This window comes from Lethenteron reissneri, chromosome 64 (assembly GCF_015708825.2).
Source record: "Lethenteron reissneri isolate LAM-NWPU_2019-01 chromosome 64, ASM1570882v1, whole genome shotgun sequence".
Taxonomy (NCBI): Eukaryota; Metazoa; Chordata; class Hyperoartia; order Petromyzontiformes; family Petromyzontidae; genus Lethenteron; species Lethenteron reissneri.
The window spans coordinates 12,852,673-12,867,156 of record NC_083842.1 but is presented as its reverse complement, the minus strand read 5'-3'; the positions used below and the strand labels follow the sequence as shown (position 1 = coordinate 12,867,156).

At 58.5% G+C, this 14,484-nt stretch overlaps 1 protein-coding gene across 3 annotated transcripts in view; it reads left to right on the top strand.

The window, feature by feature from the left end:
* The window catches only part of LOC133359255 (receptor-type tyrosine-protein phosphatase S-like), a 228,283-nt gene that overhangs the window by 204,338 nt on the left and 9,461 nt on the right, over window positions 1-14,484 (top strand). For all 3 annotated transcript variants that reach the window (XM_061577733.1, XM_061577734.1, XM_061577732.1), the window contains exons 19-26: window positions 2,873-2,970; window positions 3,500-3,623; window positions 7,430-7,605; window positions 8,267-8,386; window positions 9,360-9,514; window positions 10,928-11,402; window positions 12,171-12,349; window positions 14,286-14,412. In XM_061577733.1, the coding sequence (XP_061433717.1) occupies window positions 2,873-2,970; window positions 3,500-3,623; window positions 7,430-7,605; window positions 8,267-8,386; window positions 9,360-9,514; window positions 10,928-11,402; window positions 12,171-12,349; window positions 14,286-14,412 (1,454 nt within the window). The remainder of the gene's footprint in view (window positions 1-2,872; window positions 2,971-3,499; window positions 3,624-7,429; window positions 7,606-8,266; window positions 8,387-9,359; window positions 9,515-10,927; window positions 11,403-12,170; window positions 12,350-14,285; window positions 14,413-14,484) is intronic.

Here is a 14,484-nt window from a genome sequence, read left to right as displayed (position 1 = left end):
CATTAGCACGGCTGGCTCTGTGTGCACTCACGTGCAGAGGTGGCGGCCTTCGTGAGTGACAGCTGCGCTCGCTGGCTCCGGGCTCTCTTCACGGCGCCGCCGTTACGAACCGCGTGGCCTCTCAACTCCCTCTCCTGCCCCTTTCGCCGAGTGTGGAGTTGCGCAAGCTTCTGCTTCGCCGCTTTCTTGCGCACAACTCTTCCCGTTTGCCATCTACTATTATAGATATTTCATAATTTAAAAAAAAAAATTATCTTTATTTATGAAAAAAAATTGTGAATTTATTTTTTTCAGAGCTATATTTTTCAAAAAATTCTAATCTATTTTTTCAAATATAATTGGACAAATTATATATTTTATAATAGTTTTTTTATATTATCTATATTTATATTTCTATAATTGTATTTTTTTATAATGTACATTTTTTCATTAAAAAAATGTGAGAATTTTTTTATTTTATAATTTACTTCGTACATCTTTCTCTAATTTATTTTTTTACCACCCTCCCTTCCCTTCCTCTCCGCTCTCCTCGGTGTTTTCCCCCCGCCGACCCCCCCCCCCCCCCCCACATGAACCTGTTTGCCGCCTCTCCAAGCCGGCGATTTTTCTTGCGAATACTGAAACGGGTATCCCCAGGCGAGGCAATTAATGTCTCCTAGCCACCGTGGTACCCTATCCACGTGACCACCACGCAGAGAGACGGAGAGACGCGCAAAAACTTTAAATATTCAAGCAGGCGATGGGTGATTTGAGATGGCAACCCACAACCTCCTGTATCCCCAGGCGAGGTAGTTAACATCTCCTAGCCACCGTGGTACCCTATCCACGTGACCACCACGGAGAGAGACGGAGAGACGCGCAAAAACTTGAAATATTCAAGCAGGCGATGGGGGGTTCGAGATGGCAACCCACGACCTCCTGTATTCCCAGGCGAGGTAGTTAACATCTCCTAGCCACCGCGGAACCCCCAAGATGGATTTGCCACACGGCAGGATCCCGTGACGGATGGCTTAAGGCACGCTGGCATCCGTCCAGCAGCGGATCGGTCGAACGTCCCCGGAGCAAGATGCTCTTGATAAGAGCCTTAAGATTCAGTGGCACTCTCCTTGGGTTCTGTACGTACGTGCGTACGGTTCAACTTCTTTCGCGCCGTACGTAGCCAACCGTGCAAAATCAGAGATGCGGAAGGGGGGGGGAAGGACAAGAAACTAAACACAAAAAGCGATTCTAAATCAATGAGTTTTCAAACTAGATTTAAAGGTACGTAGTTCCAGTGGCTTCCTAATGCATGCATGTTGAACTTCTTTCGCGCCGTACGCAGCCAACCGTGCTAATCGGAGGCACGGGAAATATCGGAAGGAGGAGAGCGTTCCAGACGGCCGCTGAAAGCGCCGCGCGATGCCGGTGACCGTCTTTTTTTTTTTAGATGCTCAGCCACAAGCCGCCGCCGCTGCTGCTGCTCGCGAAGATGACCGGAGTTTGCGTGATGTTGGTTTTCCCTCCTCTCCTGACGCGCTGTCATCTCCTCCTCCTCCTCCTGCCTCTCTTCTCTCTCCCCCCTCCTCTCTCCTCCCCCTTCTCCTCCCCCCTCCTCCATCTCCCTCCCTTCCTCCCCCCTTCTCCTCCCCCCTCCCTCCTTCCCCCTCCTCCTGCCTCCTCCTCCCTCCTCTCTTCTCTCTCCTCCCTCCCTCCCTCCTTCCCCCCTCCTCTCCCCTCCTCCACCTCCCTCCCTCCTTACCCCCTCCTCCCTCCCTCCCTCCCTCCTCCTTCCCCCTCCTCCTCCTGCCTCCTCCCCCCTCCTCTCTTCTCTCTCCTCCCTCCCTCCTTCCCCCCTCCTCCACCTCCCTCCCTCCTCCTCCTCCTTCCCCCCTCCTCCTCCTCCTGCCTCCCTCCTCCTTCCCCCCTCCTCCTCCTCCTCCTCCCTCTCTCCTCCCTCCTCCTCCCCCCCTCCTCCTCCCTCCCTCCCCCCTCCTCCTCCCCCCCTCCTCTCCCCTCCTCCACCTCCCTCCTCCTTTCCCCCTCCTCCCCCTCCCTCCCTTCCTCCCCCCCTCCTCCTCCCCCCCCTCCTCCTCCCTCCCTCCTCCCTCCTCCTCCCCCCCTCCTCCTCCTCCTGCCTCCCTCCTCCTTCCCCCCTCCTCTCCCCTCCTCCACCTCCCTCCTCCTTCCCCCCTCCTCCACCTCCCTCCCTTCCTCCACCTCCTTCCCCCCTCCTCCCCCTCCCTCCCTTCCTCCCCCCCTCCTCCTCCCCCCCTCCTCCTCCCTCCCTCCTCCCTCCTCCTCCCCCCCTCCTCCTCCTCCTGCCTCCCTCCTCCTTCCCCCCTCCTCTCCCCTCCTCCACCTCCCTCCTCCTTCCCCCCTCCTCCACCTCCCTCCCTTCCTCCACCTCCTTCCCCCCTCCTCCCCCTCCCTCCCTTCCTCCCCCCCTCCTCCTCCCCCCCTCCTCCTCCCTCCCTCCTCCCTCCTCCTCCCCCCCTCCTCCTCCTCCTGCCTCCCTCCTCCTTCCCCCCTCCTCTCCCCTCCTCCACCTCCCTCCTCCTTCCCCCCTCCTCCACCTCCCTCCCTTCCTCCCCCCCTCCTCCTCCCCCCCTCCTCCTCCCTCCCTCCTCCCTCCTCCTCCCCCCCTCCTCCTCCCTACCTCCTCCCTCCTCCTTCCCCCCTCCTCCCCCCTCCTCCTCCTGCCTCCTCCTCTCTTCTCCCCCCCCCCTCCTCCTCCCTCCCTCCTCCTTCCCCCCTCCCCCCTCCTCCACCTCCCCCCTCCTCCACCTCTCTTCCTCCTCCTACCTCGTCCTACACTCGTTGGCCGCTGTCAAGTCTCATTGATCACCCCCCCCCCGCCTGCCCCCCCCCCGCCTGCCGACCCCTTGCCCCCTAGGCATGATGAGTCACCCGCCCATCGCCGTGGAGGAGCTGGCGGGCCACGTGGAGCGGCTCAAGGCCAACGACAACATGCTGTTCGCGCAGGAGTACGAGGTGACGCGGCCGCCGCTCGCCACAATCCACAACGTGGAGAAATACGACGAGCTATGAAGCTCTTTGTCACGGGGGGGGGTTGGGGGGGTGGGGGGGGGAGGGGGGGGTGGGAGGTCAAAGGCCACGGCGCAGCCCAGAATGCCTGGCAAGATATAAAAAAGATTGTTTAGTTTCAAAAAAATTTGCAGCGATTTGTTATTTTCTTGGTTCTTTCGGTAAAGTCACGTAGAAGGGAAATAATAAAACAATATTTTTTTTATTTTGTTATTTCCCTTCTACGTGACTTTACCGAAAGAACCAAGAAGATGAATCCCTGCAGTCACGAAAGCTTTCAATCGAGATTTGTTATTTGTTCACCTTCCCGATACACTTTGCATTCCTACCGCGTCGTTTGCGTGCTTTTGTGTTCGTTGCTGTCACGTTCGGCGACTCGCCAACGGCGCTCGCCAACGACAGTCCATCGTCGGCTTCGCCGTGGGGGGAAGGGGGCGGGGGGGGTTGACCTTGGTCTTTGTTTCTCTCCTTGCAGTCCATCGACCCGGGGCAGCAGTTCACGTGGGAGCACTCGAACCTGGAGGTGAACAAGCCCAAGAACCGCTACGCCAACGTCATCGCCTACGACCACTCGCGCGTGCTGCTGGCGCCCGTGGACGGTGAGTTAGCGGCACGCCCGACCGACCGACCCTACCCGACCCGCTTAGACTTACACCACGGTGATGACGCGGTGGCTAGGAGATGTTGACTACTTCGCCTGGTGTACAGGAGGTCGTGGGTTCGATCCCGACCCCTGACGCCTGCTGTATATTTGGAGTTTGTGTGTCTCTCTCTCTCATCATCATCACGGTGGCTAGGAGATGTTGACTACCTCGCCTGGTGTACAGGAGGTCGTGGGTTCGATCCCGACCCCTGACGACGCCTGCTGCTGTATTTGGAGTTTGCGTGTCTCTCATCATCATCATCACGGTGGCTAGGAGATGTTGACTACCTCGCCTGGTGTACAGGAGGTCGTGGGTTCAATCCTGACCCCTGACACCTGCTGCTGTACATTTGGAGTTTGCATGTCTTTCTCTCTCTCTCTCTCATCATCTTGGTGGCTAGGAGATGTTAACTACCTCGCCTGGTGTACAGGAGGTCGTGGGTTCGATCCTGACCCCTTACGATGCCTGCTGCTGTATTTGGAGTTTGCGTGTCTCTCATCATCATCACGGTGGCTAGGAGATGTTGACTACCTCACCTGGTATGCAGGAGGTCGTGTGTTCGATCCCGACCCCTGATGCCTGCTGCTGTCTATTTCGAGTTTGCGTCTCTCTCTCATCATCATCATCACGGTGGCTATGAGACGTTGACTACCTCGCCTGGTATGCAGGAGGTCGTGGGTTCAATCCCGACCCCTGACGCCTGCTGCTGCTGTATATTTGGACTTGAAGCTTTCGTGACTGCAGGAATTCATATTCTTTGGGTCTTTCGGCAAAGTCACGTGGATAGGTTCAAAGAAATTTTAAAAAAACGTTTGTTATTTTCTTTGAACCTATCTTCGTGACTTTACCCAAAGACCCCAACAAAAATGTGGAGTTTGCATTTCTCTCTCTTCCCCTGGTGAGATGTTGACTACCTCGCCTGGTATACAGGAGTCTACGTATTTCTGTCCCCGGCCGTCTTTGTCTCCCCCGGTGGCGATCTTTACTGCACACCGCACCGCACCAGGTTACTCATTTGAGGCTGAGTCGACCTAGGGGAGGAGGCCTAGGACCGGTTTCAGATAATAGCCATCGCTGGGTGTTGGTGGTGGCCGTGAGCGGGAATCAATGCCGTGTCGTAGCCGGGGTTCGTAGCGCAGCGCCAACCGCGACACGACCCCGCTCCCCGCACGGACACCAGGCGGAGGGGCTACGCTTGCTTGTCTCTGTGTGTGTGTGTGTTGAACATCTCGGTCATCTCGGTCAGTCGACCCGTGGCACCTGCTGGGTCTGCCCCGTGACCTCCTGTCAGCGGGCGTTCGACACTTCACGTGGTGGCCTCAAGGTGCACATGGCCTGGCACAAGCGTCGTGGTGACGTCACCGCCACTTAGTGGCGAATGGCGGTTGTTGTTGTTTTACTTCTTTCGCACCGTACAGCGCAGCGCCAGCCGCCGTTACCGGCACCACCAGCGGCTACACCACCGGCCCCCCCCCCCTCCCTCTCCCCCCTCTCGGGCTGTCAACCGCTCTCTCTCTCGCTCGCTCTCTCCCTCGCTCTCTCGCTCACCCTCTCGCTCTCTCCCTTGCTCTCTCGCTCGCTCTCTCGCTCACCCTCTCTCGCTCGCTCTCTCGCTCGCCCCCTCTGGCTCGCTCTCTCGCTCTCTCCCTCGCCCCCTCTGACTCGCTCTCTCGCTCGCCCTCTCGCTCGCTCTCTCGCTCGCCCTCTCTCTCGCCCTCTGGCTCGCTCTCTCGCTCGCTCTCTCGCTCGCCCTCTCGCTCGCGATCGACGCCGCTCTCGATCTCGCGACGCCGCAGGAGCCTGCAAGGAGTGTTTTTTTTTTTCCTGGCGCACCGTTCAATTAGCCGCTCTCTCTCGCGCCGCACTTAGTGGGTTCCGGGGCATCATTATCGGCGCGTAACGGCAGCGAGACCGCACGAGCGGCAGCGAGACCGCCTGCCCGCCCCCCCCCCCCCCCCCCGCTCCAGTGCCTCTTAATTACATTTTAATGTGAGTCCTCATTGAATTTCCTTACTTTCCGTGCTTAGCTTTAATTGCGCGGGAATATTTTCTTTTTCCTCCTCGCGCGTTATCTGCAAAGCAGCAGACGTGATTTAGCCTCGGGGAGAGAGAGAGAGAGAAGGAAGGAAGGGAAAAGAAATGTTTTATAATGTAATATTGGAAACGCGTGTATGTGCATATATCTATATCAATTAATTTGTCTCGAAACCCAACAGTTGCTAAGTTTCTGCGGGAAGAAATGTCCCGACGACACGCACAGAGCGACTCAACGGTAGCCGTCAACAGCAACCGCCTTCAAAGGAAACGTGATGTTGACTATAATAATTCTGCTAGAGACCAGAATCGGGTGGATTGCTTCACTCTACTGGCAAATATCCCGATTGTCGCTGGGTGATGTAATTACCGGCGAGACGACACGGCACTCCGCAAGTTGTAAACGTTGTGGGTTTACTCTCCAACACACCGGTGGGCTGAAGTAGTACACTCAAACACAAAGACACCCACACACACAAAGACATTAACACACAGACACACACAAAGATACTCACACACAGACACACTCATACACACAGACACACTCACACACAGACACACACACAGACACAAACACACACACAGAGACACTCACACAAAGACACTAACACACAAAGACACTCACACACAGACACACACAAAGATACTCACACACAGACACACTCATACACACAGACACACTCACACACAGACACACACACACAGACACACACAGACACACACACACAGACACACTCACACACACAAAGACACTCACACACAGACACTCACATACACACAGAGACACTCACACAGAGACACACACACAGACACACACACAGACACACACAGACACACTCACACACACACACAAAGACACTCACACACAGACACACACACAAAGACACTCACACACAGACACACACAAAGATACTCACACACAGACACACACACACACACAGACACACTCACACACACACAAAGACACTCACACACACTCATACACACACCACCACCGCTGTCGCCACCACGGTGATCACGCTCCCCGATGCGACTCGTAGCAGCGTGCTCTTCCGTGCTGCGTGAATATTCATTCACTCGTTTTGCATCGGCTCGCTTCACTTTTCCTCTCTCAAGTCCTGCTGCCATTGCTTGTAGTTGTGAACGGAAAGAAATCATCTTCATTGCCACCGTCACATTCCTCCTCCGCCTTCTCCAGTTATAAATAAAGATTCCCAAAATGTCTTGAAGGTTCAGCCGTCTGCCGGAACGTGTCCGTGCGTTGAACTTCTTTCGCGCCGTACGTAGCCGACCGCGCTGGTCGGAGGCGCGGGGGATGGACAACAAACTAAACACAAAAAGCAGTAGTCCTAAAGCAACGAGTTTGGCAATCGATATTATTTGAAAGAGCGTAAATCCCAGCGGCTTCCTAATATCGGAAGCAAGAGCGTTCCAGACGGCCGCAGAGGCGCATTTGAAAGCGATGCGACGACCGTCTTTGTATGTGTGTACGTACCTTGAACTTCTTTCACGCCGTACGTAGCCGACCGTGCTAACCGGAGGTGCAGGGGGGAGGGAATGCCAACAAACTAAACACGCAAAAACCGCTGCTGCTGCTGCTGCTGCGAAGGCGATGACCGGAGTTCGCGCGACGATGGTTTATGCCAACCACGCTAATCGGAGCGTCCGGTGCGCCCACCCCCTCTCCCTCCCCCCCACCCCCCCCCCTCCCGTCTCCTCCGCCGCAGGAGAGCCCGGGAGCGACTACATCAACGCCAACTACATGGACGGCTACCGCAAGCACAACGCCTACATCGCCACGCAGGGCCCGCTGCCCGAGACCTTCGCCGACTTCTGGAGGATGGTGTGGGAGCAGCGCAGCGCCACCGTCGTCATGATGACCAAGCTGGAGGAGCGCTCGCGGGTACGGCCGAGGCGGCAGCGGCGGCGCCGTCTTCGGCGGGCGGTGGGGGCGGCGGTGCGGTGCGGTCGATTGGGTTGAGCTTCGCCAGAAGGCGGCGGTGGGGGGGGGGGGCGGTCGATTGGGTTGAGCGTCGCCGGAAAGCGGCGGGGGCAGTGCGGTCGATTGAGTTGAGTTTCGCCGGAAAGCGGGGGTGGGGGGGGGCGGTCTCGGCCCAACCTCCGGCGCTGTGCAGAGAAATCGGGACGCTCCGTAGGAAGGAACGTCTCGCAGGAAGGGGCGGATGAGGTGGGAGAGGCGGCGGGGAGAGTGGAGGGGTGGAGGAAGGCTGCGAATCCCGGGACGAAGCAGCACAGGTGGCGGTAACGGGACGCAAGACGACCGTCCCTGGCATCGCGAGCGAGAGAGAGGGAGATACGTGTTTAGTAATCATCAGGCGTGAGTAAACGGCGGGGGGGGGGGGGGTGGGTGGTGCGGGGGGGGGGAAGTCGCCCGCGTTGTCGTTGCTCGCGATGTCCGAGCCGACGGTTCGTTGACGCCGCCAGATCCGGCTCCTTTTGCCACTTCGACGTAAATCGACGACGACGATGACGACGTCGATGACGTCACCGCTGCTGCCCCCCCCCCACCCCACCCCTCCCACCCCCCGTACCACCCCCGCCAGGTGAAGTGTGACCGCTACTGGCCGGCGCGCGGCTCGGAGACGTACGGGACGCTGACCGTGGCGCTGCAGGACACCATGGAGCTGGCGACGTACTGCGTCCGCACGTTCACGCTGCAGAGGGTGAGGCCCCCGCGCGCCTCCTAGACTTTGTCGGGCGTTCCGACGCGTGCCGGCGCGAGACGGTGAGATCGACGCGTCGCCGTCCCGCGGCGCTTACGGACGCGCTTCGGGCGGCCGTTTGGACATCCCGCCCTTCCCCTGCGATGTTGGGAAGCCGTTGGGAGCTGCGTGCGTATGTACAGTGGGTCCTGTGAGAGGGGGAGAAGGTGGAGAGAAGAAGTTGCCTTTGGAGTGGGCGCCGGCGGTGGAGAGATGTTAACTACCTCGCCTGGTGTACAGGAGGTCGTGGGTTCGATCCCGACCCTGACGACGCCTGCTGCTGTATATTTGAAGTTTGCGTGTCTCTCTCATCATCACGGCGGCTAAGAGATGTTAACTACCTCGCCTGATGTGCAGGAGGTCGTGGGTTCGATCCCGACCCTGACGACGCCTGCTGCTGTATATTTGGAGTTTGCGTGTCTCTCTCTCTCTCCTCATCATCACGGCGGCTAGGAGATGTTAACTACCTTGCCTGGTGTACAGGAGGTCGTGGGTTCGATCCCGACCCTGACGACGCCTGCCGCTGTATATTTGGAGTTTGTGTATCTCTCTCTCGTCATCACGGCGGCTAGGAGATGTTAACTACCTCGCCTGGTGTGCAGGAGGTCGTGGGTTCGATCCCGACTCTGACGACGCCTGCTGCTGCTGTACATTTGAAGTTTGCGTGTCGCTCTCCCCGTGGTCACGTGGATTTCTCTCCGGGTCCTCCGTTTTTTCTCCCTCCACATTTAGGATCAACGTCACCACGCGTTCTGAGTGTTTGTCCGCGACACATTGCCACGCTTCGTCGAGCTCTCATTTGCGATCGGCCAGGTCGCTTGCGAGAAAGAGCTCGATGTGGGCCCTTCACCGGTGAAATACTTCAGCCCAGTGAAGCCCTACGTAGCCACAGAGTCACGTGACAGCCTTCCCCACCTTCCCCACCCCCCGGCAGGGAGGTGGCGGGGAGCGGCGGGAGGTGCGGCAGTTCCAGTTCACGGCGTGGCCGGACCACGGCGTCCCCGAGTACCCGACGCCCTTCCTGGCGTTCCTGCGGCGCGTCAAGGCCTGCAACCCGCCCGACGCGGGCCCCATGGTGGTGCACTGCAGGTGGGTGCCCAGATGACGACGCTCGTGGCGGTGGTGGTAGTGGTGGTGGAGGGTGGTGTTGGTGGCGGTGGTGGAGGGTGGTGGCGGTGGTGGAGGGTGGTGTTGGTGTTGGTGGTGGTGTTATCGGTGGAGGTATCGGTGGAGGGTGGTGTTGGTGGCGGTGGGGGTGGTGGTGATGGCGGTGGTGGTAGTGGTGGCGGTGGTGGAGGGTGGTGTTGGTGGTGGTGGGTGGTGTTGGTGGTGGTGGTGGTGGCGGTGGTGGTAGCGGTAGTGGTGGAGGGTGGTGTTGGTGGCGGTGGTGGCGGTGGTGGTAGTGGTGGAGCGTGATGTTGTGGCGGTGGTGGTGGTGGTGGTAGCGGTGGAGGGTGGTGTTGGTGGCGGTGGTGATAGTGGTGGAGTTTGGTGTTGGTGGTGGCGGTGGTGGTAGCGGTAGTGGTGAGGGTGGTATTGGTGGCGGTGGTGGTGGTGGTAGCGGTGGAGGGTGGTGTTGGTGGCGGTGGTGATAGTGGTGGTGTGGTGGTAGTGGTGGCGGTGGTGGTAGCGGTAGTGGTGGAGGGTGGTGTTGGTGGCGGTAGTGGTGGTGGCGGTGGTGGTGGAGGGTGGTGTTGGTGGGTGGTGTTGGTGGTGGTAGCGGTAGTGGTGGAGGGTGGTGTTGGTGACGGTGGTGGTGGTGGTGGTGGCGGTGTTGGTGGCGGTGGTGGTAGTGGTGGAGGGTGGTGTTGGTGGTGGTGGAGGAGGTGGTGCTGGCCACCCACCCACACGTGTGCCGTGCCGGCCTTCATAGGCGCTACTCGCCAACAGCACTTGCCTCAACAATCTGTTAGGGCTATACGGGGGACCTTTGTCTTTGGAGAGGGGCGGTGGTGGTGGTGGTGATTGTTGTGATGGTGGTGTGCTGCAGGTGCTGAGACAACGCTCGGGCGGTGGTGGTGGTGGTGGAGGAGAGGATGGTGGTGGTGGTGGTGGTGGAGGAGAGGGTGGTGGTGGTGGTGGTGGAGGAGAGGGTGGTAGTGGTGGCAGCGGTGGTGGTAGTGGTAGAGAGGGTGGTAGTGGTGGTGGTGGTGGTGGAGGGGGTGGTGGTGGTGGTGGAGGGGGTGGTGGTGGGTAGTAGCCGGTGGTTGTGGTACTGGTGGTGCTTGTTGGCGGTGATGGTTGTGGTGATGTCGGGGCGATGGCAGAGGGTCGTGGTCTTGGTACAGGCGGTCCCCGCCGGGTTACGGACGGGTTAGGTTCCCGCAAGAACGATCCGTAACCCGAATATTCCGCACGTCGGACACGTAAATGTGACAAACCTCACAAGGTGGCGTCATTAACGACGCGTTCATATATTCACTCGATCTAACCCAACAACAACAACAAAAACCCCGCGTTGCTCACCACGACGTTGCCGGCACCCGCCCCCCTCCGCCCCAGCGCCGGCGTGGGCCGCACGGGCTGCTTCGTGGCGCTGGACGCCGCGCTGGAGCGCCTGCGCTCGGAGCGCACGGCGGACGCGTACGGCCTGGTCACGTGCCTGCGCTCGCAGCGCAACTACACGGTGCAGACGGAGGAGCAGTACGCCTTCGTGCACGAGGCGCTGCTCGAGGCGGCCAGCGCCGGCGGCACCGAGGTGCCGGCGCGCTCCCTGCACGCGCACGTGCGCCGCCTCGCCTCGCCCGCCGCGCCGCACCGCCACGACAAGCAGCAGGCGCCGCCCCCGCCGGCGTCCGCCGTGTCGTCCGCGCAGCACAAGCAGCAGCAGCAGCAGCCCAGCGCTGGCGGCGGTGGCGGCGGTGGTGGTAGCGGCGCGTCCTCTGCCAAGCAGCAGCAGCAGCCGCAGACGGTGACTGCCGCGCCGTCGAGTCCGCAGGCGACGCACGGGATCACGGGCATGGTGCTCGAGTTCAAGGTGAGGAGGGGGGGCGGGGGGCGGGGGGCGGGGAAGCGAGGGAGGGGGTTAGGTGGGGTGAGCAGAGTGGAAGGGGGGGGAGGTGGGTGGGGGGTGGGGGGGGGTCAAATGACCACAGCCCAAGGGGTCGCAGCTGGTCCAGGGATCAATCCGGCCCAAGTGGTCACCTGGTGGCCACGGTGGAGGTCATAGGAAGGCGAGCGAGCGAGCGGCTCAGCCCGTGGCGCAGGCTCACGCTCGGTTGGGACCGCGCCGCTGGTGGCTCGGGTTGAGCCAGAGAGCCAGAAAGCCCTGAGCCGAGCCGTGAGCGGCACGGTCGGCTACGTACGGCGCGAAAGAAGCTCAACATACGCACACACCTTCTTGGTTCTTTCGGTGAAGTCACGTAGAATTGAAATAATAAAATAAAATAGAAAAATCTATTTATTATATTATTTTATGATATTATATTTTTTTGTTATTTTATTATGTTTTATTTTTATTATTTTATTATTTCCATTCTAAGAAAGAACCAAGAAGATGAATCCCTGCAGTCACGAAAGCTTTAAATCGAAATACGCACACACGATACGGCCCTTGATGCAGACTGAACGAACGCTTTCCCTCCAACCCCCCCGACGCGTCCGTCCGTGCGTGCGTGCGTCCGTGCGTGCGTGCGTGCGTCCGTGCGTCCTTCCGTGCGTGCGTGCGTGCGTCTGTCCGTGCATGCGTCCGTGCGTCCGTGCGTCCGTGCGTCCGTGTGTGCGTCCGTGCGTGCGTGACCCCCAGCGCCTGGCCAACACACGCCTGAGCCCGGCGTGCTTCGTCAGCGCCAACCTGCCCTGCAACAAGTTCAAGAACCGCCTGGTGAACGTGCTGCCCTACGAGGTGACGCGCGTGCCCCTGCAGCCCATCCGCGGCGTCGAGGGCTCCGACTACATCAACGCCAGCTTCATCGACGGATACCGGTGACGCGGGGACGCGCCGTCGCCGCCACCACCTCCGCCGCCACCACCTCTGCCACCACCACCACCTCCGCCGCCACCTTCGCCGCCACCACCACCTCCGCCGCCACCTCCGCCACCGCCACCACCTCTATCGCCACCACCTCTGCCACCACCTCCGCCGCCACCTCCACCACCACCTCCGCCGCCACCTCCGCCGGCACCGCCACGACACCACGACCACCACCACCTCCATCGCCACCACCTCCACCGCCACCACCTCCGCAGCCACCACCTCCGCCACCACCACCTCCATCGCCACCACCTCCGCAGCCACCACCTCCGCAGCCACCACCTCCGCAGCCACCACCTCCGCCACCACCTCCGCCACCACTACCTCCGCCACCACCACCTCCACCGCCACCACCACCTCCATCGCCACCTCCGCCGGCACCGCCACAACACCACGACCACCACCACCACGACATCACCACCACCGTCACCATGACACCATCACCACCGCACCACCACGACTGCGGCTACTACATGACAACGATACCGCCACCACGACACCACCACCACCATGACACCACCGCCGCCACCACGACACCACCACCACACCGCGACCGCCGCCACCACGACACCACCGCCGCCACCACGACACCACCACCACCAACCTTTACCACCACTGCCACTGCCTCCACCACGCCACAACCATGTTGTTGTTGCCATTGTTGATGTTATAATTGGTTCTTTACCCTTCTATCTGGCAACAAAACTGACACCTTTTTGCAAGGAGTCATGTTTGCATAGACCGCAATACCTGCAGTCATAATACAAACAAAAGAACATAACTCTGATAATGTGCACTGTCCTTGAAGTTGATTGGTCCACACCCGAGACAGCTTTCCTTCGAGCCTAGTCTCATATGGGTTGGACCAGATGACGCCAAAAGGCGCACCTGGTCCAACCCATATGAGACTAGGCTCGAAGGAAAGCTGTCTCGGGTGTGGACCAATCAACTTCAAGGACAGTGCACATTATCAGAGTTATGTTCTTTTGTTTGTATTATGACTGCAGGTATTGCGGTCTATGCAAACATGACTCCTTGCAAAAAGGTGTCAGTTTTGTTGCCAGATAGAAGGGTAAAGAACCAATTATCATATTTTTACTGGCAAATGAGGTCCCCATAGTATTGTTGATGTTGGCATTGTTGATGTTGTGGTCATCGTTGTCGTTGATCTTGTTGTCGTTGTTATTATTGTTGATGCTGTCATTGATGTTTTTGATGTTGATGTTGCCGTTGTTGTGGTCATTGTTATCGTCGATGTTGTCGTTGTCGATGTTGTCGTTGTTGTTGATGTTGTGGTCATTGTTGTCGATGTTGTTGTTGCTGTTGATGTTGTGGTGATTGTTGTTGTCGTTGTTGTCGATGTTGTTGATGTTGTGATCATTGTTGTCGATGTTGTCAATGTCGATGTTGTTGTTGATGTTGTGGTCATTGTTGTTGATGTTGTCGTTGTCGATGTTGTTGATGTTGTGGTCATTGTTGTCGATGTCGTCGTTGTCGATGTTGTTGATGTTGTGGTCATTGTTGTCGATGTTGTCATTGTTGTTGTTGTGGTCATTGTTGTTGATGTTGTCGATGTCGATATTGTTGATGTTGTGGTCATTGTTGTCGATGTTGTCGTTGTCGATGTTGTTGATGTTGTGGTCATTGTTGTTGATGTCGTCGTTGTCGATGTTGTTGATGTTGTGGTCATTGTTGTTGATGTTGTCGTTGTCGATGTTGTTGATGTTGTGGTCATTGTTGCCGATGTTCCCGATGTTGTCGTTGTTGTTGTGGTCATTGTTGTCGTCGCCGATGTTTTCATTGTCGTCGTCGTTGCCACCGATGCTGATGTCATCGTTGTCGTCACCGTTGATGTTGATGGTGTCGTCATCGTCGTCGCGCGTGCAGGCAGCAGGCGGCGTACATCGCCACGCAGGGCCCCATGGCGGAGACCACGGAGGACTTGTGGAGGATGCTGTGGGAGCACAACTCCACCATCGTGGTGATGCTCACCAAGCTGCGCGAGATGGGACGGGTACGCCGACACGCACGCAGACGAAGGCCCCCACCCCCCCGACCATGGCCTTCACACGCTGTTGGCGCGAGA